The following is a 27,744-nucleotide window of genomic DNA, read 5'->3' on the forward strand; positions in this document are numbered from 1 at the left end:
ACTTTTTGTTTATGTCCCAAACCTTGCCTTTCTTTTCAAATATCTATGGCTTTTGCAAAACGAATAATCCAGTTCCAAATCAAACAAACACCCGTGAATGTGTTTTATATAAAGTGGCACAAAGTTGCAGTACAGGCAAATAAGATTGTACCTTTCTCTGCAAAAAGGCCAAAAGTGGTCCATTACAAACTATCCAGCTATCAAACTAACTCTTATTACAGTAAAATGTGTGGGATGCAATTCCATATTAAAAGTGCAGTTTTCTCTTCCCCCCAGCCTGTAAAACATAAGTGGTTTTCATTTAATTTTTAGAAGAGTTGGTTATCCATCATAAATAGCAACAAAAACAAATGAAATGCAATGAATATTCAAATGTGAACAACCAAACACCACAAATCACTATCAAAAGGTAAACAATGCACAATTTGTTTTCTTCAATGAAATAAATTGTGATCACTGTAGAGTTGTGGAACAAAAGTCACAGACCATTCCCCTGGAACTAGATACCACCTTTTTAATTGAGGCTCTTCTGTTTTGTAACAAAGTAGACAGTAATGGGACATTCTTCCATGCATACACTGAAAAACAATCTATTAGAAACAGATAAGATTTGAACGGGATTAATCCTGTTCATACTTCAATAATACAGCAAACAATTCTAAATGTGCAGTGAAATTAGCCAATAAATTGATCTGTCATTGCAAGTAAATAAATACCATATATTTCAAACTGGACTGGCTGCCAATTCACTTAACTCCACTCTTCACCTACGACACCAGAATAGAGAACAACAATTGGGTCTTGAATTAAAACAATCCTGTTCATAATCTCCATGGAGAAATTAGGTTTAGCGAATATGTAAACTTTTAGAGGCAGGCCTATCAGGAGCTCCGATGTTATTAATGATATATGCCGATGATATATGGTTCTGTATAAGCCCCAATCAGTGTGATTTCAACTTCATATAAAAAAGGATAATTCAATATCTTACAATTCTTCACCAACAGTGCAGAGTTCAGGATTGACAGTGACCACCCACTTCCATTAAGCATTGTAATATACAGTAAATCAAACATTACAGATACATTAAATCAAGCATTACATATACAGTACTGTGCCAAAGTCTTAGGAACATTAGACATTTCACAAAAAACGTATATATATATATATATATATATATATATATATATATATATATATATATATATATATATATATAATTTATTTATGTAGTTTTTTGTGAAATGTAGTTATGGTTATTTTATATCTTCTGCATTAGTGTGTCAATAGGAAATGTCAATTTAAGATTTTCAAACATTCCTTTTGAAAATAGATTAGAAGTAGAACAAGGAGCCCTACAACAGATGGCATGGCCCCTACAGAGCCCGGATCTCAATATCATTGAGTCAGTCTGGGGTTACATGAAGAGACAGAAGCAATTGAGACAGACTGAATCCAAAGAATTGTGGCAAGTTCTCCAAGATGCTTGGAGCTACACATCTGCCAACAATTTTGTAAAAAAATAAGAAAACAAAAAATGTGTAGGAAAGATAGGTGCTGTTTAACAGGCATAGGGAGGTCGCATCAAATACTGATTTTGTTTTTTATGCTTACTGCACTTTGCCTAAAGTTCATTGTTAAATACAAATTATTCTTGGCATGCATAATAGCCTCACTATTTAAAAGTTTGTCTAAAATGGCTAAAACTTTTGCACAGTAGTATTTATTTGAATGTTCTTCAATACTTTTTTTTATAAATTACATTTTACACTTAATGATTATGATTCAATTGTGTCATTTGCAATGCTTTGTGGGATGAGAAGTTCATTCAAATAATTTTTTGCTTCAAATCAAATGTGATTCATCTTGGAACTAGTTACTGAAGTTTGGTTCATGGCTTAGGGGGCAGTTCAGACCATACATATTTTTATGTTAATAACAGTTAGATAAAGTGCATCAAATGGAACAGAATGCAGGTGTCTCTGGGCATTTTAAATGCCACTTCCGCACTAATACAATTTAGTTTGAAAATGCATTGATTTAGCTGAATTTACGCCACTCATCCAAATAAGAATGTTGTTTTCCTCAACCAAAAGACTCTTATATCCATAACCACATACTTTGGAAAATGATGCCACTAGGAAACGGAAAGTTTTTAAACTTAAACGTATTATTGTGGACGTGACCTTAACCTAGAAGTTGTTTTAAATTGACACAGTGTCTTGCGGGAAAAAAACAGCAAGACACAGCGCAACGGTCAAAGGCATCCGTCTAGTGTGTGTTTACATAGAAAACAATAAAAAAAATAGCATAGACGGATAAAAATATGTATTTGGTGTGAATGCCCCCTTAGAACTCTGTACTGATTCTTTTCTTTTTTTTTTTAAATGCCATTGGAGAAAATGAAAGGGAAAATGGTTTTGTCACTGTTGCGCTCTATTGGCTGAGGCAATTTCAAGTTCTGAGGAAAAGCAGTGCTTTGTTTCACGTTGCATTGATAATCGACATTTTAACAGTCAGAGCCATGATTTATGAGTCCCACAGAGTTGACCAGCAACTTTATCCTCTTCCACTGTCTGCAGAGAGGATGCAAGAATTGATTAGGCTAAGTTATTACAGTATGATGTGTGCAGATTGAGAGGAGGGGTATAGTTTGAGGCAATTTAGGTGGTAACAAAACCACACATCTTCATAATGGAACACTCAGATCATTCTAAAGAGTGCTGCTAAGGACCTCTGAGATTTGTTCATTTGTTAGTTTCGTCCGAGTCTACATCCTGAGTTTCTGCTGTGGTGCTGTAGCCCGACCTGGCCTCTGCAGCGGCAGCTCCACTCATCCCTTTCTCCTCCTCCTCCGCCCAGTGTGGAACATCTCGGCTGGGTGAAGTCTTGCTGCAAGACTCCACAAAGATCCTGTGGACGTTGGGCTTACTCTCCCTGTAAGATGGCCTGTAATCATCCAAACTGTAGGAGGTAGTGGGAGAATGTGGTAGGGAGAGTGGAGTCTCCAACGGGAGGTCAATATCACTCTGTCTCGTGTAGATGCCCTCAGACAGTGAGGGTGAGTGGCTCTCGCTCTGTACACGTGACCAGTGATGTGGCCCACCAAAATAACTCCTCTGGGGATGGCTTTTGGAGAGCAGCTTGCGCTTTGTTGGTGGATCGGCCAGGAACTTCTTCTGAGGTTTCTCTGTGTCCTTCACAGAATATGAGGACAATGACAGATCCTCCATATCCTTTGTGCATGATTCGGTCTCCAGCATTGACTTGGAGAAAGCTCTGTACTTAAGGTCTTGCATCTGGAGAACATCTGGGGCGCTACCGCTGAAGACATGTGCGGTCTGATGGGAGAGATCCTGGGCTGAGGAGTAAATCAAGTCCAGGTCACGAGGGCTCAGAGCATCACTGGAGTCATAGTCACTGTCTGTGGGGAGGAAGACTTCCGAGCAGCCCTCTTCATCAGAACCTGGCTGGGACTCTACAACAGACATGAGTTGAAATAATCAGCCCATTAGTGCACTGGCTTGCAATACCCCAAGTGTATATAGAATTAGACATGGTCAATCAAAAGATTTTTATAATAAAATGAACATTATTAAAAGGATAGCTCAGCCTCTAAAATCTAATTGGATTAGTGTTGTAAACTGTTGTCAAATTATCATAGCCACATATCAGTTGAATTTGTTGCAAACCATTAAAACAGCCTTTAATTTAGGCAAATTAACTATATTACTTTGTAGAATAATTTTTACTGTGATTATTTTTATTACAGGAGCAGTTGATCTGAAAATCTTGCCCTGTGCTGAAGGATTCAAATTAAATATGGTGCCTTTTGAGGCATTAGGTCAGGTTGGACAGCAATGTCATTATCAATCGTCATTGTATTTTGCATGTCTCATGACCAAATGTTATTGGTGTCAAACCAGGCATCATATTTGATTTGAGAGCTATGGCAAAGGAGGCGATTTTCAGTAAATAACAACTTGGCTTTAGAAGGCTTGGAATATAGCATACAAGTTATACGGACAACTGTTATGGTGTGTATGGCTGTTGTTTGTACGGAAAAGAGCTGCAAATAATTTTCTTTTGTGTTCCATGGAACACCCGACAGGTTTGGGATAACATAAATGTGATTCAATTAAGACATAATTTTTATTTTTGGGTGAACTACTCCTTTAATACATTTGATTAATATCTTGCTGTCTTTTATTACATTGTTGTTTCACCATTTAATACCCTCCATTTCACTTTGTTGCAGCCCTTACCCTTGATATAATCACTGTTTCATACGCCACCTTCCAGCTTATTGTTTTAATATCAAATTGTTATGTACATAGTACAGTAACAGTATTAGGGATTAATAATTATAATAGAGCACAGATTAATATATAGAAACTTCCTTTTGTGTTTAAAAGGCAGCCAATACCTGCCAAATATAATTGCAAGTATGTTCAGCACTTCTCTGTAATTTAGTACAGTCACTCTCAGTATTTGAAGGAGACAAAGACATGCAGTCAAGCACAGGAAGAATTTTTTGTCCTGGCTAAATGCCAGCTACTAAAAAAAATGAGCATTTACCAATTGTGCACTTTCTTCTTCTTAATTCTGGAGAGGGAGAGGGAGTAGGCACATAGTCTGTGTTAGAGGATGTGGAGTCATTCTTCTGGACAGGAGGCTCCGTGCTGACATCTACAAGCCAGGTGATAGGCACCCAACCGAGAGGTTGTTTATAGCGGGCGTACTGCAGTGCATTGGTGATCCAACGGACGTCTCGCCACATCTCGTCCAATTGCTTTGAATACACAAAAAAGAGAAGGGAGGTTGAGTCCACTGTTATATCATCAGCAATGCTGACAATAAGATATGAAGCTGCTTTGAAAGCAAAGGGTGCGCTGATTGGATCTAAATGCAAAGTATTCAGACTGCAATATGTGGAATTTTCCACACACAAACATCACAGCCACTATTCCCACAAACATCACAAAGCTTTTTGAAAGCCATTTAGTTCCCCGAATTAAAGGGAGGTACAATGTGTTTTCAATCAGAGCTGTTAACTTTGTGAATCTTCACAACTACCACTTTGATATTTTCCATACTTGAGACATACTATAGCAGTTGTTTTATAAGGAGCTCATTTCAAATTGGAAGGAAAAAGGCAGAACAAAAAATGAAGCAGGGTAGACAAACAAATCTGCAATCTGAGCTCTTTCTAGCAAATGCCATTTGAGATCCAGCTTATGAGAATGAGCCCTGACACCGCAAGATGACTCCTTTGGAAAATATGCTGGGCTTCTAATGACAAAAAGGGGACTACAGTGTGACAAGGGCAGTAATGTGGAAGAGATTTCTTTAGGTTGCGAAGTAGACTGCTTCAACAAATAAGAGTTTGGTGATGCTGTTGGCTGGGATATTTTGCAACAAATAAGAATAACAAAACTGAAGAAAATAAGCATAGACATACATATAGCTTATATTACATGCAGTGCTTTAATACGTATTCTCCACTAAACTACTCTAAACCTCAGACGGCACTCCCACCGACTGCCCACAGTCAATTTACTGACTGTCTGATGCATTTTGCAAATAAAACCAGAAATTACTTTCTCGATCTGGCAAGCTCTAATCTGATTGGCTGGACACAACTTCTGGAAGTAAGGGCACACGTGATTTAAATCAGTCCATCTGGAAACAAAGTTGGGTTTACAAGGTACTGGGTTGATACAACAATCGCTTTTAAAAATGACATAATCATTGGCTTTGCCAGTGTTTATTTCAGATTAATCCACCCCTAAGTGCACATAGAAAATAAAGTGTGATTGATCGCTTTACATGTCAGTCAGATGATCTCTTCCTGTCCAAGATGGTGGTTCATGGCCAGAATAAACTGCCATGTGGAACAATGTTTTCGCTTTATGACATCAATAAATGGATTATTATTTATAATTGTTTTTGCAGTTTGATGTTTCTAACACTCCCAAGCAGCTGGGAATAAATATATGTGATCCTAAGGATTGAAACATGCATGGTGTTTTGCTGAAAGTTGTAACTAAAACAACACAAATGCTGCTAATAAATGGGAAGAGTGAGATTTAAAGATGAAATATGCAATTTCTACGCCCCTAGCTTCACCAAATTGAATTGCAAATATATATATATATATATATTTACCCCCCAGGTACAACCCCCAGGTATCAACCAGGTACAAGGTACCTGTGCTTTTAAAAATAAAATAATAATTGGATTTGCCAGTGTACATTTCAGATTAATCTGCCCCTAAGTGGACACAGAAAATAAAGTATGGTTGTTCACCTTACATGTTGGCCAGATGATCTTTTCCTGTCTAAAACGGCAGTTAATGGCCAGAATAAACTGCAATGTGGAACAATGTTTGCACTTCAGTCAAAGATATGGCTACACAAACGTCTGCTAAATAAAAGGCCAACACTGGGAATGAAAAGATTTTAGATATTTCCACAAACAAAAAGCTATTTAGCATCGAAAAGACGAAAGTCTAATAACACCAGTAGCTGAGTTTACTTACCTGGTAGCAGCAAACCTGTAAATCTGCCAGTTTAAAACCAAAAGTTTAGACTACTTTGTAAATTGGAGCATACGAGTCACTGACACTTCTCACCACATGCATTTGAAGTGCGTATTTTGCGGTCTGTCTGTTAGTTCTTTGACAGGACCTCACAGCGATATAAGCCTACCCTCTAGCACAAGAGCTGAGCCCAACACACTTTCCACCATAGTGCCACTTTGACAGACGTGGCCCTTTCTCATTCTCAGCCTCATGGAACATTAAGGTTTTTACACCAATTGATGCCACATTGCCCATCCACACACAGCCATGCAGTCACACTCATTGATCGGTATTATTTTTTCCCCTCATTGCTCTCAGGCGCTGTGCAATCTGTGGTCAGTGTGCCGCTTTTTTCCAGCACCTCTTGGACCTGACATCACACAAACACTCTTGTGGTTTTGTGGTCAATCTCAATTAATCGTCCAGACCATGGTGGCGAAGAGGGATTATTTCAGAGTGGCACACTTGACACACGACTCTCTTTCAAGTCGACTTGTGAGAGTCTGCTGAGCTGTTATTGAAATTTTGACATAAGAAAAATAACTTGTTTTACAGTTTATACGTCTAGTAGTTAAGCTTTATGACATCAATAAACTAACCTAATTGGATTATTAGTTGAAATATTTTTTTTTGGTTTGATGTTTCTAACACTCCCAAGCGACTGGGAATAAACACGTGTGATGCTCAGGATCGAAACAAGCATAACGTATTGCAGAAATTTGTAACCGAAACAGAAATGGAGCTAATAAATGGGAAACAGGGAGTTGAGTCTGATTTACAACTGGAGTGTGTAATTTCTGTGCCATTTGCGTCACCAAACGAAATTGCAAAAATGTGTCTCGGTCCTGGGGGTCTGTTTGGTTTTTCCTGTGTGATTTAATTTCCCATGTGGGATTTCCTTGCAGTGTGGCCGGCATTATTAGCGTTTCCATGGGAACGCATGCTTGCGGGTAATTACCCTCACCTGTTTTCAATTCCCTCTCTCTTTATATTCTCCCTCGTGAGTCACGTTAGTCGCCAGATTGTTCAGTCTTTCCCTCTTTGTTAGTTTCTGTTTGTTCTCTCACCCAGTTTTGCTCCTGGTTTGGATTATTACCCATTGGATATTCCCATTTATGAATACTCACTCACCATCAGCTGTTCCTCTCATCATTCTCCTCCACCTGGGTGTCTTCAATTTGCCATCACTCCTCTGTCCATGTCAGAGATTCCATTCTGCAGTCTGTGGCGGTTCCATCATTGACTGTCATATTGCCTCTGTATTCTGTGTTCCTTCAATAAATACTGAACTGTGATTCCCTCTGTATTTGAGTCCTATGCTGTTTCTACATTTCGTGATAGAACAATCTGGACAGTCATGGACTCAGCAGATGGAGCCAGCCTTCGGAATGCCATCGATCAGCAGGGGTTACAAGATTCTTCAGGTTTCTGCACTCATTGATGGTGGAGCTGCAGGAAATTTCATGGACATCAGTCTCATCAACCAGTTGGCTATTCCCAACTCCAAGTTAAAAGAACCCATCTCAGCCAGCAATCTCTGTGGTACTCCCCTCACTAAGGTCACTCACATAACTGCCTCCCTGACCCCTACCATCTTGGGTAATCACATTGAGGAGATCCAGTTTCTCATCATCCATTCTTTCTGTGTTCTGGGACACCCATGGCTGGTTAAACATAATCAACATCTTAAATGGGTTGAGAGTTCTCTGTTGTCATAGAGTCTTTTTTGTTTGTCACATTGTCTCAGGTCTGCACTCTCCCATGTTTTGTCTTCTGTTCTGTGTTGCTGGAGGAGCCGGTGGATCTCACCAGAGTACCCAAGTTCTACCATGATCTGAGGGTGGTGTTCAGTAAGTCCCGGACTGCATCTCTTTCTCAAAAATCTCAATCTCTTGCTGTTGATGTCCTCGGTCTTTGAACTCTTGCAGGGAGCATCCATATTTACAAAGTTGGACCTCCACAGTGCTTACCCCATTGTCTGAATCAGGAGGGGGAAGACCGCCTTTAACACACAGGGCACTTTGAGTATTTGGTCATGCCCTTTGGTTTTTCCAACATCCCAGTGGTCTTTTAGACCGTCGTTAATGATGTGTTCTGAGATATGGACAATCGAGTTGTTTTGTCTACTTTGATGACATTCTGATCTTCTCCCAGAATAGTCACGACAATGTCCAGCATGTCAGGAGGGTGCTTCAGCAACTGCTAGAGAATTATTTGTTTGAGGTGTGTGTTTCAAGCATGGTCAGTTCTGTTCCTGTGATTCATCCTCTCATCTGAAGGCATCCAGATGGACCCTGCCATGGTAAAAGCGGTTGCAGATTGGCCAACTCCGGATTCTCATAAAGAGGTCCAACGGTTTCTGGGGTTCACCAATTTTTACAGGCGGTTCATTCCAAATTTCTGTCAGATTGCCTCTCCTATGATGGATTTAACCTCCACCAAGACATGTTTCTGTTGGTCCTCGTGAGCACAGTCTACATTCAAAAGACTCAAAAGCTGCTTCGTTTCAGCTCCCACTCTCATTAACCCTGACCCGTCTCATCAGTTCATGCTGGATATTGATGCGTTGGAGGTGGGGCTATTTTGTCCCAAAGATTTCCGTCTGACGGGAAGTTGTACCCCTGCAGATTTTTCTCTCATCGCCTTTCCCCTGCGGAATGGAATTACAACATCAGGAACAGGGAATTGCAGGCTGCCAGATTGGCGTTGGGGGAGTGGTGCCATTGGTTGGACCTTTTGTGGTTTGGACTGATCACAAGAACCTTTCTGCTCCGCAAAACTTCTAAATTCCAGGCAAGCTCGCTGAGCAATTTCTTTGGCAGATTTGCGTTTATCATCTTTTATCACCCTGGTTCCAAGGACATTAAACCCAACACTTTATCTTGCTCTTTTGAAACCGAGAGAAGGTCGACCTCCCCAGGTTCCACCGGACAGGATGGTGGCACAGTGTTTTGGCAGATTGAGTCCAGAGTCCGCTCAGTCTTGTGCAACATCACTATTCCTACTAAGTGCCCAAGGGGTCTGCTTTTTGTTCATGAATCATTCCGAATGCAAGTCCTGCAATGGGGGCATTCTTCCAACCTAGCCTGCCACCCAAGAGCTAGCCGTACCAAGCATTAACTAAGCAAAAGTTCCGGTGGCCGTCACTGGCGTGAGACAGTCGTTTCAGCCTGTCCGGGTAGTGCTAGCAATAAGAATTCAATAAAAATAAAGCAATAAAAACTTCTCCAGCCACTGTCAGTCCTTCGAGGCCCTAGTCCCACATTGCCATTGACCGGTTCTTGAAGGTAGCACATGCGGTCAGGCTGCAAGGACTGGATTATGATGAAATTTACATCAGGCATACTGTGCGCGGAGTGATCTGCAATGGGGATGCGCAAAGTATACTTTGGCCTTTAAAAACCTACGAATTGCTTAGCCAATAATTTTTTGACATCTTAAAAGTCCACTTTAAAGTGTGCAATTTATAGACCACTAAAGTCACTAAATGAAATTGCAAAAAATAATGATTGATTTCAAAAGATTTTCAAAGCCCTCTTCCATATGCCATGGTCAGACAAAAAGATAGCCCCATCCCTAAACTCATGCTATTTGTTGAGCCAATGTTTCTGTGTTAGCCTACTTGGGTTGCTTTAACAAACAAATCAATGTTTTGATTACATCATTGTGTCGAGATTTCGACAAATGCTTACTTATAGTTGTTTTTACATTTTAAGCTAGGATTGGAGAAAGTATTTTAACATTGAAAAAATTACACACTTCAGCTTTAATTTCCATTACCTGGATGTAGTCCAATATGTGCTGTTGTCTCTGTTTGGCCGTGGCCACCTCAGAGTCAGTGATAGATTCTCTAAAAGCCTGTTGGGTAATCAGGGAGTCCAGGTCCAGCACTGAGGATAGCCGGCAATACAGACTGATAAATTTTTCCTTATATGAACAGAAGTGAACTGTACAGAGACAAAATGAAATGAAGAACAATATAGTTAGTAACCAACATGACTTATATGGGCACCACTGGTGTAATGTTATTGCAATTCTTAAATTTACTTCACTGGGTGGTTTTCTGTGAAACTGAGACCCTAGGAAGGTTATCATTAATGTCCCAAAACCCCCTGACAAATCTTTAAAAAAAGACTTGCTTGTAATGGAAATCTGTGGGTGGTTTACATGTATATGGTGTTTGGGCTGAAACTACCTCATAGTATAATGTTTAAAAGTTGCTTGAAACTCTCCCCACAACAGCAGCTGAATAAGCTACCAAGTGTTCTATCTGGCACCGCTGTTAAGCATACAAGCACACGATTTGCCTTTGCATCTGAAAATAAACCCTGTTATTTAAATGTAAATGATCTGCCGTTCTTTAAAACAGATTTTATTGAATTATAATATTGATTACTTGTTTAACCTTTCCTTATTTTACACAGTCTGGGGAGAGCAAATTGGAGAGGGGGGGGGGTCTGTGTTTGGCTAGCCGTGGTGTGCACCGCCACCCTGCTGGTGTCTGCGTGCGTGTGTGTGTGTGTGTGTGTGTATGTGTGTGTGTCTACTTGATTTACTAGTGGTCCTAAGGGAGTGTGACTGGGGGCAGATGGGGGAGAGGGAGGGGGAAGGAATCTGGGGATTTTTATAAGGCCAACTGAGCTAATATTGTAGGGGTTGAAACAGAAACCAGTGTACCGAGCTCAAACATTTGAAGAGGGAGGTTGAGGAACCCCGAGTGTGGTGTGTAGGGGTTGATCTGTCCCGGGGCAGAGCAAACATTGTCTGAGGCAGGCAGCAGCAGAAGAAAGGACACATTGTGACCCAGCTCCAGCACCTCGTGTGTGTAGAGACGGAAGTGCGTGGCCTGTGCGGGAAATACACACACACACACACACACAGACAGACTTGAATCCATGGGGGTTGTAGGGTAACAATGTTATGCAAAAATATAGATATAAACAATATAAGAAAAAACTATATTAGTATAAAGTTACCCTATCTATCTATGTGTCTGTCTATCTATCTGCTCTATCTGTCTGTCCATCCCTCCGTCCATTCATCTATCTATCTATCTATCTATCTATCTATCTATCTATCTATCTATCTATCTATCTATCTATCTATCTATCTATCTATCTATCTATCTATCTATCTATCTATCTGTCTGTCTGTCTTTTGATTGCAGTTTTATAGTAGTAACGGTAGCATGGTATTTTGTCAAACTATGGTTATCATTGTATGTTTTGTAATGGTATTGTTATGTGTAGTGTAATATAGGGACTTAATGACTTATGCATCAAAAATGTGTCTGTTGTTATTTTAATGCCCCTTTTTCATGTTCAAATGGCCATCTTAAAATAGTTTCTTTTGGAGAATTTGTTTTATTATATCACTGGGTAACATAGAGCTCCTTTGATGAATTGCACGTCTAACTGTGTATACATTGGCACTTGTTCGTTTTCCATTGTTCTATAGTGCAGTGGATAGTGTTCTGTAGACATCAGTACCTGGTGGAGAGGTAGATTGATCTGGTTCAGTAGACTCTTAATGGCCGTCTGAATCTCTGAGTAGAGGAGGCAGTCTGCTTCCTGTTCTGCTCTTTCCACCTCCACAGGGCCAGACAGTGACTGCAGCCATTCCCACTCATCCCTGGGAGAGAAAAGAGAGCATTTCGTCAACATACACAAACTTCTATATTACTGTTTCCAAAAGATACCCTCACAGAGTGCCATTACAGTGGTTTCATAAATATGGCAGTGTACAATTGTGAGATAAAGCCCAGTGAGCAAGCTAACTTATGGGATCTTCAGGGTTTACACACCTTTTGACAATAATTTCCATGATGTTTCCAGTTCTTCATGATAACAGCATAAGGATTTTTAAATTTACATCATAAGGATTTTTTTATATTGATTGCACTCGCCATTAGCAATCTGAAATATTTTACAACAGAGCATAGCATGACAATCTCAAATTAATGATAAAATGTCCATGAATTTGCCAGGACTTAAGAGCTGATTCATTGCTATGACTTTTCCAGACCTGGAATTTACAATTCACTGATACAGGGGTCACACTCTTTTTGACCAATAAATGTCCATGTCTATTCCATGACCTTTCCAGTGATTTGTGATTACCGGATACAGATTTTTTTTCCAATCAATAAAATTCTATTATGTTCAATAAATAATATACAAAAACATTTATAATATTCAACTAAAATTTAATAAATATATTTTAGAGAAATATAAGATATACTAGAGAAATTTCCATGGCTTTTAATATTTTATTAATTTATATTACTTTTCCAGGCTTGAAAAATCCATGATATTACCAGGTTTTTCCTGACCATTGGAACCCTTATCCATATGCAAAAGAAAGATAATTTTGGGAAAGCACAGACAGAAAAAAGAAAATTAATTTTAAAATAAATATAACTAGATTTTGAGTCTTACTTTCATTAATTTAAAACATTCCTTTTAATTTACATAAAAGTTCCAATTGAGTGAAATAACAGCAGAAAAGTGCAATAAAACGATGGGCAAAACTCATCAAAAATCTTATAATTGAATCTAAATTTTAACAAATGAAAAATTGCAACTGAAGAAAAATGTTATTAGACATCAGCTCACAGGACTCAGATAAGATGATGACAGGGCAAACAAGCTTTTAGGTCTTACTCTCAAGGGCACTCTCAAGGCTAGTGTCTGGGGGGGTAGGTTAGTGGAAAAAAGAGCATTTCTTTGCTCCAGGGGTTTTCCTCGAGCCGTAAGTAGACATCATCCTGAGTGAACCTCCCACTAACTTCCACAGTCCGGCCCCATAGTAAATTTAGTTTTACTACCACACAGAGCAGCAGGATAATACTCTCCCTGTCTCTACCTACCAAGGTCTACATAATGACCCGAGATGAAAATAAATAAATAGCTCCTTTACTGAACAAAAACAAATAGCAGTTTTGTTTTGACTGTAAAAAATGGAGGTGTCAAGAAACTATGTATGTCTGTGGTGAAGGGAAGCCCGACGGAATTCAGGCATATTTCAATCTTCTCAGTCACACTCGCTTCCGCTGCATTTATTCACCTCACTAATGAGAAATATTAGCTTATTTCTGTGCAGTAACAGGTTTAAATCTGAAAGGTCATATCAATGACATGTTTAAGGGGAAAATATTTTTTTTTAGATTGTATGAATTACTTTCATAATGAGTCAAAAGGTCTGTGTTTCAACTCTTTTCTGCTATTTTACCAATATATAACAATGAATTCATTGTTTCAGATTGTGAACCAAAGAGCCAAGATAAATGTTTTCAAAACGGGAAATTGATCATTTGTTTTAATTCAGGATTCAAGGCACAATTTTCCAGGACATTTCCAGCACATTTCATGTGCCACATGGTTGTAATATTTAAACAAAAACACACAAGAGGTAATTAAAATTGTGGTAATTAGAGGGTTAATGTTTTCAAAATTCCGTATTTGACAGTTTAACGAAATTATCACATCAAAATGGTGTGTAATCAAATTAATTTAAAACTTACATTTGAATTACATTCAATTGGATTAAATTTTATCATTGCATTATTTTGATCAAATTAATTGTTTTCTACAAAATCGTCAGAGCATAATCTGAAACAACACTGGATATATTTTTATCAAATAAAGTGCTGCACAACAGAACCTCACAGATGTGAGATATTGCTTTAATACATTATTATTATTATTTAATTACATTAATCATGATCATTCACACCCAATCACATTCCAATTTCACACATCTAAAACTAGCTTTTATTTGAGTGTTTCTGTGCATTTTTGACAGCACTTTCTTACCTCCAGGTAAGCCGTTTTCTACATGGCCCAGTGTGATTATTACAACAAAAAATGCAGTGATTTCTTTAAAATAAAAATATAGACCATATTTGCTGCATGCTTCAGAGTGCTATGCTCACTGTCATCTACTATACACCTCATGATGAGGTGCTTTCAGTGTATGAGAGGCCGGCTTCACACATTCCTTTTGAAGCACTCAGCACATGCAGATTATATATTTACTTAATTGAATTGCAGCCTTTTGTGGTTTAAAAATCACATATAGATGTACTGATATTTTTAAAATGTTTCATTATTATTTAATTGTGCATTCATAAATTCACTTTTGTCCCAAATATGTCAAATGCATTGACATTTAACATTGTACAGATAAATGCAACTTTTATGACTGGATTCAGTAATTCCTTCCATGTTTTCCACATTGCGAAAATATTTTGCACTATTATCAATCATTTTACATACTACAAAAACCTTGTCAGCGAAAAAATCAAGAAGTTTTATTATACTTAAATACATTCCAGGACAAATAATTATTTTCCAGGACATTTAGGTATTTTTCAAATTTTTTATGACTGGAAAACTGCATTGCCAAATCCCAGGTTTTCCAAGATTTCCAGGAAGTGTGGGAACCTTGTTAAATACAGACTTATTTGTGCTGTGTATTTCAAAAGATTCCAATGCAATTTATTTTTGTAAGATTGAGATATCTCTCGTAATAAATCACCTGAAAAGGTATAGGGAGGTGCGTAAGGCAAGAGCTTTTATGGCAAATAAGAGAAAAAAATCCTGCACACTACCATAGCTTGCAAAGCACGATACAAAATTGATTAGCAATGTTTCGTGTTTTGCAAGCTAAGGTAGTGTTTTTTTTTTTGATATTTGAAATAAAATAATGGCTTCTTAGAAGGGACTGCATAATATTCTTGCTGTAGTGTGATGAAGACCAACAGTAATAGCACCATGTCCCATTAGTTTTTCTTGAGTTTAAGTTTGACATAACATGATGGTTTTTATTTTTGTGCTAGTTAGCCCCACCCACTGTGAAATCTCATTCCAAAATCCTTCCCCTATATCTGTGGATTAATTATCAAATATGTTCTGATTGTCTGTGATTGTGCTGCGTTGTGCAGCAGTTTCATGTTCATTGTCGTCAGACAAATCACTTGTAGGTGAAAACCTGTCGCATAGGGCCTGTTTCTGACACAGTATGGGAAATAAATCAATTTCACAGTAAAGTCAATAAAATGCTGAGGTAAATTCTAAATTACCTTGACACATTCCAGTTGTCTCGTATCTTGGTGTGGCAGAGCATGTTAGGCATCCGTTGAGGAACCAGAACCTTGATCTGATCCACAGAGCTGCTGAGCTTCAGGTAACCCAGATAAAGCCCAGAAGACAATCGGTGCTGACTGCGTCTCTGGTAAGCCAGAATGTCCTATGATCAGATCAATAGGTTGAACGACATTTTGGAATTATCTGAAGAAAATGTGCTTTCCAAGAAAGACTTGCTGACACAATGCTAAATTATTGAGTGTGGTTGCTATGGTATTACTATGTGGTTGCCATGTTATGTAGATTACTTATTCAAATGTTTACCCGATTGCTTGGCCCAAGTTAAATTGGCCCCTGTATCTATATGACATTCTGGTCCCTATATATGGAACTTATAATGAACGTTTTATCGCATGTTTTAATGTCCGACAGGTGAAAAGTCTGATCGCTTAAAAAGTAATAGCACACCTCTCCTCAACAAGCCACATGCTTTTGGGTATCATTCATGTCTGTAGCTCAAACAGTGTCAGACAAGTTGTGCACCATGCAACGCTAATAAAATCTACAGTACCAAACAAGATCATGCAAACTGATGTTGCAGAGGTTTATGAAATCATATTTGTTGTCATTCTGTGTTACCTGTATGGTGATTACAAGAATGTCCAGGGCATAGGGTTCCTCAGGGGTGGAAAGAGACTTCCTCTGACTCTGCAGTTTGGATACCTGCATCCACTTCCCATTGAAAATAGAGTAGAGGCTGTCCATCTCCCTCACCGTAACCAGCAGCACGTTGCCATGGCGATCCTTAATGGGCTCATAGTGGACTCGGCCCAAGTTGTGAGTGCCCAGTAGGTTCTGTTTGTAGGGATAGAGAAATAGCCAAGATCTGAAGAGAAGTACTCTGGAATACTAATAATGCCAAAGAAAAAAAAGCAACACAGTAAAGCCAACATCTTTGTTTTATTAATTTAACATGTCACAATAATTTCAGTAATTTCTTCTAAAATGTTAAAGTTTTCAGAGATTCAACTACATTTTCTTAATCAGTAATTCAATTCAAAGTAACAGAATAAGCACAATTAAAAAATTAAGCAGCCGTCCTCTCTGTGGTAAGTCTACAATAAATATTTTTCATTTAGAGATGTTGATTCGATTTGGTGAGAAATTTCTGGCTTCGGTCATTCATCCTAGTGGTTTAATTATGTCCAAACTACAAAAGAAGGTCTGTCCAGAGACCTTCTATCAAGGGGACGCTACAAGTTAGCAAAGCACTGCATAACACGGCGGTCCCATATACATTATATGGGAAGTACACTGGTGAGGAGACAAGAGGCCATTTTTTTTTGGGATTAATGTCTATGGAGGCAATGCATCAGTGTGAACTGCGTTTGTGAGGAAACAGCTAAACACTTAATGAACTGACCGCCTGTCTGCTGATTTCCAACATGTTTTACACTAAACAATCCTTTTGGAATAAACTAAAAGTGAAGTTTACTACAATAAAATTGCTGTTTTATTAGACATGGACAGTTTTGCGACAGGTAGGTGTCAGTTTATGTCTCTCCCAATTCATTTGTATGGTATCTGCAAACGGTAACTTACTGTCATAACATGCTAGTTGACCGTTACACTCTCTCCTGTGCTAAAAACACGTCGTTTGTTATCTCAGTATAGAAGATCTCTGATCTGGCTACAAGCATGGCAGATATGCTACTTTCTAGCTCATATGACACCATTTTTGGGTATATGCCTTACAGCACATTCTCACTTAGTAAATCTTAGTGTAGCTTGTCAGAATTGCTCCAATATGATGATCACAACCATGGGTATGCCTCACACCATAAGGTTCATCCACACAGAAGAGCAGTGATAAACTTAGTAACAAAAAAACAATGTTCCGCCCATAAATAAGCAGATGGCGAAAGAGAGCCCAGAATTCCACACTGTACCTTTAAAGGTGCACTCAGTAATTTCTTTCTAAATTTTTTATGTTTTACTTCTAAAGAAATTACTAGTAATATTGAAACGTATATATGAAATCATGACCACTCATGTGAGATTAAGAATTCAGTCATATCAGTAACCTTATAAAAACGATTTTATTCTACATGGGGCAGGGCGCCATGTTAGGATCACATGACCAGCTAAATACTACTTTCTTAATCTCAGTAACTGCCCTGTTATAGGAGACTTTCATTCATGGATTAAAAAAAATACTGTCTTAGTGTGCATAGTGAATGTGTACAATGGCATCTGTTACTGAAAACTACTGAATTTGAATGATGCAGCTTCCAGGCCACTATGTGTCACTGTAAGCCAATGTATGTTCCTTCGACATACTTCAAAAAATTGCTGAATGCATCTTTAAAGCAGAAATTAAATTTTATATTTTATTATGTGCTTTAAGTGTTTTTAACAGTTACATGTTATTTGAAACATTTGACAATGTAACTACAAAACAATTAAATTTCTTTAATAAATAAATCTACTAGGAGCACGCCAGCCAGAATAATTTTTATGCAATATAAAATATGCACTAACACTTACACAGAGCCTCACACACTGCTCAGAATCCCACATAAGGGATTATTCCACTCAATTTCAATTTGAGATGAGATCAAATCCCATTTTAATAATACATTTTTAGCAAGGCTAATCACGGGCTGGCAGACCTGCAGTTGGCCAGCGGCTGCCAGCATCTTCTGTCTGGACTGCAGTGTGGAAGAGGATGAGGTGGAGACTGCCAGGCTTTGTCTGAGCCACCGGACGTCCTCCCACATACAAGACAGCTGCAAAACACCCACAATCGTGAAGTTAGAGAAAGCTATTTAATTCCTCAACATCATTCAAAGTCTGTGAATGAATGCCACAGCACTTGAGTGCAGAATTATATTCTAGATGTACTGGACTACACTATCACTCATTCTTTATTATTACTTTTTTCCACATTCATACCTAGTCATTATTTATATTTGTCTGGGGACCAGCGAGCAAGTTTTTCTCTCTTTCTCCTCTCTCTCTCTCACTGTGTCTCCCACTCGCCCTTTCCCTCTCCCCATGCCTCCCCTCGTCTCTCCCCAGGTTCCGAGGAGGTGGCGTGGATCACCGCCTGACAGGACAGCAAGAAGTGCCACCAGAGTCAGTCTGGTGGCACCTGACTTAAATCGGGCATGGGAGGAGTATGACGTGGGTGCACGGCTGGATCAGATAATCAGCAGGAGAGTGAGGTAAAGGGGAGCCAGAGACGCCAGTTTGAGAGAGAGAGAGAGAGAGAGAGAGAGAGAGAGGCGTACATGGCCACGCTGCATGTGCATGTGTTTGTTTACGTTTGGTTTATGTTGAGTTTCTCATTAAACTTTATGTTGACTGTTCAGCTGGTTTCCGCCTCGTTCTTGCCTGTCCTTTACCTGTTACAGTTACTAATTTGTCTATTAGTTACCAGCCATTAGTATTAATTTATCAGGTTGAACAGAAAACACAGCAACAGAGAGACAAAGACAATATGAACTCCAGAATTAGATGCTTCAGAAGGACATGGGAATTATTATTTTATAACATCCCATGAGACCCTTCAGCCCCCCTTTCAATGTCTCTTTAAAACTGGCGCTGATTACAATTGCTTATCATGAGATGAGAAATTTGTAAAATCAACACGGATGTGGACACAAATGCTTAAAATGCTGAGAGGCTACATCAGTATGTGCACCTTTATCTCCAATCTCAACTTAAAATATTCAACTTGAAACATCTGACTATCAAACAAAGAGCTATTTTCTGCTAGTACATTCTCTACTTCTTCATCACTACAAGGCTCACACCACTTTAGCCTTGTAGTGATGGGCTAATTACAAACATGCATTTCAATGTCAAAAGCGTGGTGGCTGTTCACTTTGACAGAATATATTTAGGACACTAAGTATTTGGAAGAAAACAACAAAAATATTGACACTTGTCAAAGAGATCTGTTAAGAGAACATTGAAAATGTATGTTTCAGTTCAACTTTCACAAAATGCATGTTCTTTCATTGCAGTATCTCCATGTTGACTGCTTAATGTTGTGGTTGACTGTATGTTTTTACATACCTTAGTAAACCACAGAAAGTCCTGCATGAGGGAGCTGCTGTACGAGTCGTCCACCTTCACGATGGGGATCTGATCCTCATTAGTCACTAGCAGACTGTCCTTATGGTAAAATACTGAAGCTATATAAACTCCTCTAGAAAACAGCAGAGAGAACCCGTTCAGAACAAGGGGCATTCAACATATTCAGCTATAATGTGAATTCTGTAATGTGGATTATCTGTAATATGCTGATACTACCTTCTGAGACTCTTGACAAATTTAGTAGAGGAGTGAAAAAGATGTTTTAGGCTTCGGGACACTGACTGTTTTCGACTGGGATTCTGTAGCTTTGATGAATCTGGAAAAATAAGTTAAAAAAGGTGTAAATATGAACTAACATCTATATAACTAGAAAAGGAATGTTTGTCAAGGTAAACTTGGCTTGACAAAAGCCTGAAAGTTAAAAATAGTTTTTAAGTTAAAGTTTTTAAGGTTATACAGGCTCACAGACAAAGGGATGGATGGATGGATGGATGGATCAGGGTCAGGGTTAGATTCAGAAAGCCAGCATAATCAGTATTGGTAGAATTTTTTATGTGACACAGAAAGTGAGTTATACAATGTAAAAGCAGAAAAAGGTCGACTATGCAAATAATCATTGCGCTTCAGTGGAGATCGGCACTTCAGAACTGCTTGAAAGCACTCCTAGCCTTGACGTGTTCGAAATTATACAACATTTTCAAAAGCAGAAGCAACAGATGGACAATTTAAAGACCAAACAACATGCTGAATGATGAAATAAACATAGGAGACGGACAGAAAGAACCTTGGCCACCGACAAACCGGTTATCTGGAACATTTCAGCAGCGTATCTCCCGCTTCAAGCACAGCCATATCAGCCCAAATTTCAGCGATGCCAATCTTCAGACATCCTTGTTTTCATGAAATTAAGCATCACGTAATTGCCCCCATGTAAACAGCAGGGCAGATGGAACAATCCATTTGGCTGAGAAGCTGTTTACAATGTGAAAGTGGCCGTCAGAGCAAGCAAGTCACCGTGAGAGCAATCACGCTAGCACTAGTCTCTGTGACTAGAAAGGGAGGTAGGAAGGCAGATTTTCCATTTGAAAATCACTATCAACTCCCCAGAGGAATAATGTGTCTTGCAAGTCCAATAAGAAGGTTAACCCTTGACCCTTTTGAACCTACAGTGGCGATGGTCAACAGTACCTGATTAAAGATAGGACAGATGTGCACACAAAAGGCCCTGATTGTTTCCTGCTTGGCTAGATATCTACAGTACATAACGTAACCTCAGAGCTGCAACTCTGGCTTACTGGAATCCCAGGACAATTACGTCCCAGTTGAAAAAGAGTCAAGTTGCTCTTTCATAGCTCTGGAGACTTAATGATAATCTCAGTTATTGTCTCGTATGTTTCTCCACATACTCCTTGGCAGAAATATAAATGGACACTTGTTGACATACAATCAGAGTATAGAGCTATACAATTAATGGTGATAGCATAGCTCAGATAATTTGTTCTTGAAAGAATTTTATGAGAAATATTTGGTGAAATGAGAAATTAGTGGATTTTTGAGTGCAGACTTTGTTTCCATGGTAAATCTGAATACAGATTGACATTGTTTAGGTATACTGGGGTCTTTTTCTCATGAGAAATATTTGAGAGGCAGGAAACTTGAGGACAAGTCTCAATTTGCTCTCACTTTAATCCCAATGCAGACTGAAATCTCATTGGTGATTTGTGAACTTTTTATTTATTTATTTTTGTCCTGTGGGTCACCACCAGACTCCCAGAACTTGACTTGAATGTCAACCACAATTTTGTATCACACAGTTAAAGTGAGAACTTAACCCACTTTGGAAATACATTAAATTTGTTTTAGCCATTTTATGTGTTTGCAAGAGGCAGTTTGCAGTCTCCACAAATAAAGCCAGCTGCGCTATTGCACGTGTTGATAAGTTGAGTGCAGAATTTTTATTTATTTCTCACTCAGAAGGTTAACTGGCTTTGACAAGCAGATTATCAGACATGAGTGCGTTGGCCTCCTGTGCCGCCAAACTGTCACACTAAATAAATAAAGAAATGCCTTTTCATTTATGAATGCAAGAAAATAGATCGCATTTGATTAATGACTTGGCAATCCATCTGTCTACTGCACACATTGAGTGCAACCATGAAATGAGGTGAGTGAGAGTTAGAGAGACGGCGAGCACTGGTAGCATTCTTCATTTTCAAACTAATTTAGCGGGGGTCAACAGACCCTTTTCAACATACGCGAAGCGGGCAAGCTCATCCATAACGATCGTGGCCAGACTTTCCAGGCCCTCGCTGACAGAAAGCGCTTACATAGCCACGGCTGAGCACGGAGGTGCGCGTGTGAGCGATCGCGTGTATGTGTGGGTGTTGCTGTGTCTCTTGCAGGAACACTGGGAGCTGTGTGCGCAACGTGCACACACACACACACACACACACACACACACACACACACACACACACACACACACACACACACACACACACACACACACCCCTCGGCTTAAGAGCGAGCTCTCAGCTCCACATATACACATCATAAATTAAGATAACCTCTCCTTAAATGGGCTGCATTTTTTTTCGGAGTGGTTTTTATAGTGGTGTCATTGTACCAGTGCTGATTAATTTTGCAGATTTATTTTCGAAAGCCATCACTCCAAAAATAACCAATGTAAATACATTGCCCCTGTCAGCATGTGTGCTTAGAGGGACATTATCACACACTGCAAAAGATTTTCTTCATCAGAATTTTTTTCTTGCTTGAATCCTTTTTAAATTTTTTAATTAAAAAATCGAGTTAGATTATTTTTCTTAACAAAATATGGTGAGGTTTATACTTAAAATAAGAAAAAAAAATTGTTACTGGGGTAGAGAAATAAACTTAATTCAAGCTATAGGCTATTATTTAAAAACAAGTCTTATTATATTCCAGAATTCTGCTTTTCAGGTAAACTTAGTGACTTGTTAAAATAAGGAAAAAATACTGATTAAGATAATGACTGTTTTTTTGTCAGTACACAAACATTTCTTCTCAAATTAAAACAGACACAGAGAGATGCATTGTCTCAGCATGCTTAAAGGAATATTATGGGTTCAATACAAGTTAAGCTCAATTGACAGCATTTGTGGCATAATGTTGATTACAACAAAAAAATATTTTGACTAGACCTACCTTTTCTTTAAAAAAATCTAAAATCTGGGTTACACTGAGGCACTTACAATGGAAGTGAATGGGGCCAATTAAAATCCTTAATTAAAAGCCACAAGAATTAAATAATTTGTATGTGAACATGATTTTAGTATGATAAAATTGCTTTCAAACCTTTTCTGGTCATGGCCATGGTAAACTTTACAACTTCGTTGCAATGACGATGTAATGTCAACAAACCCTAAAATGACATAAATTGACCATTTATATAACTTTACAGCTCAAATAACGCATGTGTTTTAAAAGACGAATGAATGCAAGTGCTTTTATCAAATTATAAGCTGCAAATTTCAACCTTTTATCCCTGCAAAAATTAGCCCAATTCACTTCCATTGTAGTTGCCTCATTGGAACCTCGATTTAAAAAAGATAGATATTTTAAAGAAAAGGAGGGCCGAGTCGAAACATTTTGCCACAAATGCTGTCAATTGAGCTTAACTTGTGTTGAACCTGGAAAATTCCTTTAAAGTGATAGTTCACCCAAAAATGAAAACTTTCAACACTCATGTAAGTAAAGAGGAGATTTTAGGCAAAATGTAAGCCTCAGTCACCTTCATTTTCGTTGTATGAAAAACAATTTGTATTGAGAATTAATGGTGACTGAGGCCAACATTCTGCCTCACATCTTCTTTTGTGTTCCACGAAAGAACATCTTATGGATCCAGAACAACATGAGGGTAAATAAAAATCACAATATTTTTCTTTTTGAATGAACTATCCCTTTAAAATCTCAAAAAGTGCATATGCCGAAAGAAGCTCTTCTATTTTTTCTGCTTTCCTGCTTTCCACGTCAATAAAAAAGTCTCAAACTGTGTTTTTCTTGTAGAATCAATTCTACTGTTTAAGATGCTGGCAACCATCGCTCTGACATCATTAGTGTTGACTTCTAAACAGATGAGTGATGCAGTTTTTTCACTCTACCTCCTCCCGCTTGTGGCTGGCTGCATAGCTCCCTAATGAAGTTGCTGTTTGTGAGCGGTGGAGTACTGTCAGCACCAGGAACAACCTTCTTCTATACCTCGGCAGCCGGCCTCTGGTTTTGGAAGTGGGCTTGAGGCCAAAGCAGACTGTCTGCTCTTCACGCTACGTCCAGAATCCCTCGTTTCAAAGGTGTCTGTGCCCAGGCCCCGGGACTTGTATACATGCAGCAGTATACGGGCGACATGTTTGACACAAAGATGTTAAAATCCAAAATGTATAAATGTATTAAAATATTATTTATTTGCTCGTACTCTGACCTCCCTCACTCTGTGCCCCTCGTTTGAAGAGCGTAGCGGGGCGGGCTGCAGGAATACTGAGAAGGCGTATTCATGCGGCTTTAAATGGCTATACTGGAGTCAAAACACTTTGACCACGCGTCATTTCTTCACTTTAATACAGAGTTAATCTACTGGAAGAAGTGAGGACTTAGAAGATGAGAGCATGATGGGATGGAGCTCTGTGTGGGGAGATGGGGGAGAAAGAGGGAGCAAAAAAGAAAGAGGCAGACAGGGGAATTGACTAAGAATTAGTGGTTGAATAATATGGGATTTTCAATAGCCAGTACTGATAACGATGACTAGAGAGCAGTGTATCCAATTGCCGATATAATGCCGATATATAGGCCAATACAATTATAGCAATTGAGATGTAGACATCCAGTATACACTGACATTTGAAAAAATAAATTCTTAAATTGTGCATTATTATTGACATAGCCATTAGTGGACTTTGGAATGACACAAGGGCGATGTAACATTTTAGGCATGGTTTTCAGCCGAAGGCGATAATCTTAAATGGCCAGATTTCGGACATTTTATCTGCCTAATTGATATATCAGTCTGTTTCTACTAAGAATATATTGTGCTCGCCAATAGAGGCATTTATTTGCATGCACTGTCTGCACCATTTTAACACACAAATCACTTAACGAATTATGCAAATGAGGTAACAACACAAACTCAAATCTGATCTGCACACTGCAATTCTTTGGGGATTGGGGATTGGTTCTCTGTACTAGATTGTGGAAAATGTAGCAGACTATCAGCAATCTTCCACTTTGCTTAGACTGTACAGCATACTGCAATCTGAATTGGCTATTTAAAATATTGAATGTGTCCTTTTTACACCTCATGTCTGGATATACTGCTCACTGAGCACTTTATTATGAACACCTGTACACCTACTTATTCATGCGATTATCTAATCACCCAATCGTGTGGCAGCAATGTAATGCATAAAATCATGCAGATATGGGTTAGGGACTTCACATAATGTTCACATCAACCATCAGAATGGGGAAAAATGTGATTTCAGTGATCTCGACTGTGGTATGATTGATGGTGCCAGACGGACTGGTTTAAGTTTTTCTGTAACTGCTGAACAGTCACAAGAGGTAACTCAATGTGCAGCAGATCTGCAGATGGAAATGCCTTGTTGAGAGAGGTCAAAGGTGAATGGCCAGACTAGTTCAGCTGATAGAAAGGCTAAGGTAACTCTGATAACCACTCTGTACAATTGTAGTGAGCAAAATAGAATCTCTGAATGTACAACACGTCAAACCTTGAAGTGGATGGGCTACAACAGCAGAACATCACGTCGGGTTCCACTTCTGTCAGCACTGTCTGTCTGTCAAGAACAGTAAGCTGAGGCTGCCTGAGCCATTTGATGAATAACGAGCTGCCCTAGAGTCACTGCACCAGGACAATAGTGTACATTTTTCAAAAACATTATGTGATCCATAATAATAAGTCTAAGTTACAAAGGAAGGAGTTGAGTTTGCGCTGAAAAGTCGGACAATGATACTTTAATTACCCATGACGTAGAGCACTTTGTGCACATTTTGCACATGGTAAAACTGGATTGAGTGTAGTTAGTGAATGAGATGCAGGTTGTAGCACTGAAATAAAAATAAAAAATCATTCCACAGTAGGAAAGAGAGAGAGAGCATTATAAGAGACAGGCGAAAACATAATAAAGAGAACAAATAAAAGAGCTGGCATTAAAGACTTGCACCAGCTTAACGAAAAAAAAACTGAGCTGATGAGAATGAACTCATCTGTTCAACACATCTGAGCTTCCTGTTCTGATGTCAAGTCTTCCTGTGTTTGCACAGCGAGCACAATGCAGCAGGGATGAGATTCACAACATTTTGGATCATTTATAATAGGTTTCTGGGCTCACATGGGCTCACATAATCCAAACATGATTAAACACATCTACACTACATCAGCAAAACACCAGACTTACTACCCCATTTATAATACTGTGAAGGGAGGTAGGAGGACCAGGTTGATATGAGGGATCATAATTATGTCATTTAAAGACAAATGGGATGAAATGAAGGATTCCAAATATAAATGTTTAATCAAACCAAGCTCGTAAAACAGATTTTTTTTTAAATGGATTATTCTGCTGTCACAATCCTAAATCACAACAACACCGAGCGGAGAAAATATACAAGGTACTCAAACGGGGATAGTGTTACATTCAAATGTCTTTGCCATTGAACCAGATGTTGCTTGTTTACACCAATACCTGCTTTAGCAAAATGCTGGGAATGCATGTGCTTAAGATGCGTTCGGACATGAATTGCGCTCGCACGTGTCGAAACGGTGTGTTAATGGTGTGTGAAATTGAGCTTGTGTAGCAAGAAGCGTCTGCGTTCACATACTTGTGTAGAGTATATTTTGAATCTGAGAGAGAGTTGTATGTGTGTGTGTGGGTGTGCGAGTGTGTACCTCCGCAGCAGTAGTGCTGATGGGTGGCTCGAACCTGCTGTAAGAGCCTCTCCATGGCCTCGATCTGACCTCTCCTTCTGCTCTCTCTGCCATCACTGTCCTTCCAGTCTAACACAGAGAGAGATATCACAAAAAGCTCATTTTTAGTATTATGTCATTTTCTAGCTATTAAAAACACCAGCAAAACTGAGACTGTCAATGTTAGCTTCATGCACCCTCAGCAGTAATTATAAAAGGCTTTATTTAATTTTCGCCAAGCCCCGCCTTAAAAATGCTACTGACAAATCCTACCAACTGTTGCTATCTGACGTATTATCAGACATGCTTTTTTTTGTTTTTTTAATGTTTATGGAAGTCCTGTGTATTTGGATAGTTTTAAATCATCCAAAAATATGGTCAAATATTGTTGCTCAAGCATTTATTTAAGTGACACAAGCTACTAATAGAGGATAAATGCAAAATAGTTAAACCAAAAATTCACAATATACTCATATTCATGTCGTTCCAAAACCGAATGACTTTCTGTCTTATGCAGAACACAAAATAATATGTTTTAATGAATATAATACATGAGCATGCAGTCTTTTCAATACAATGGTAGTTGACAGTGACTCACTTTAAAGCTTAAAAAGGACCCAAAATTATAATTAAATTAGTCTGTGCAACTTGTGCGTGATATTCCCAGTCATCTGAATGCAAACAATATGTTTTGGTGAGCAACAACCTGAAATGTAAGTCATTTTTCAGTGAAAATCTTGATCTAATTGCACATTCATGAGAGAGGCTCATTCACCTAATTTATGTCGTTTTTAGCTTTTTAGTAAGTGAGTCACTGTCAACTGCTATTGATTTGAAAAGACAGACCACAATCTTCATTAAAACATCCTTTTGACTTCCACATTCAGTAAGAAAGATCATACAGGTTTGGAACGACATTCTAAATTAAGACAAGATTAAGTACATTTTAACAGAATGTTATTTGCTTTTTCATACTTTTGAACTGTTCTTTTAAATAAATATTGAAAGGTTCA

The 27,744-nt window shown here is 38.6% G+C and overlaps 1 protein-coding gene across 1 annotated transcript in view; it reads right to left on the reverse strand.

Moving 5' to 3' along the window:
- Positions 1 to 1,238: 1,238 nt before the first annotated feature.
- LOC127633686 (ankyrin repeat and fibronectin type-III domain-containing protein 1-like) overlaps positions 1,239 to 27,744 on the reverse strand; it is a 116,914-nt gene continuing 90,408 nt past the window's right edge. The window contains exons 14-24 of the mRNA XM_052112943.1: positions 26,714 to 26,821; positions 19,990 to 20,089; positions 19,753 to 19,885; positions 18,342 to 18,458; positions 16,309 to 16,524; positions 15,666 to 15,832; positions 12,073 to 12,214; positions 11,261 to 11,429; positions 10,364 to 10,530; positions 4,579 to 4,792; positions 1,239 to 3,478 (exon numbers count right to left, since the gene is read on the reverse strand). Of these exons, the coding sequence (XP_051968903.1) occupies positions 2,748 to 3,478; positions 4,579 to 4,792; positions 10,364 to 10,530; positions 11,261 to 11,429; positions 12,073 to 12,214; positions 15,666 to 15,832; positions 16,309 to 16,524; positions 18,342 to 18,458; positions 19,753 to 19,885; positions 19,990 to 20,089; positions 26,714 to 26,821 (2,264 nt within the window). The 3' untranslated portion in view covers positions 1,239 to 2,747. The remainder of the gene's footprint in view (positions 3,479 to 4,578; positions 4,793 to 10,363; positions 10,531 to 11,260; positions 11,430 to 12,072; positions 12,215 to 15,665; positions 15,833 to 16,308; positions 16,525 to 18,341; positions 18,459 to 19,752; positions 19,886 to 19,989; positions 20,090 to 26,713; positions 26,822 to 27,744) is intronic.

Source organism: Xyrauchen texanus, chromosome 40, assembly GCF_025860055.1.
Source record: "Xyrauchen texanus isolate HMW12.3.18 chromosome 40, RBS_HiC_50CHRs, whole genome shotgun sequence".
NCBI lineage: Eukaryota > Metazoa > Chordata > Actinopteri > Cypriniformes > Catostomidae > Xyrauchen > Xyrauchen texanus.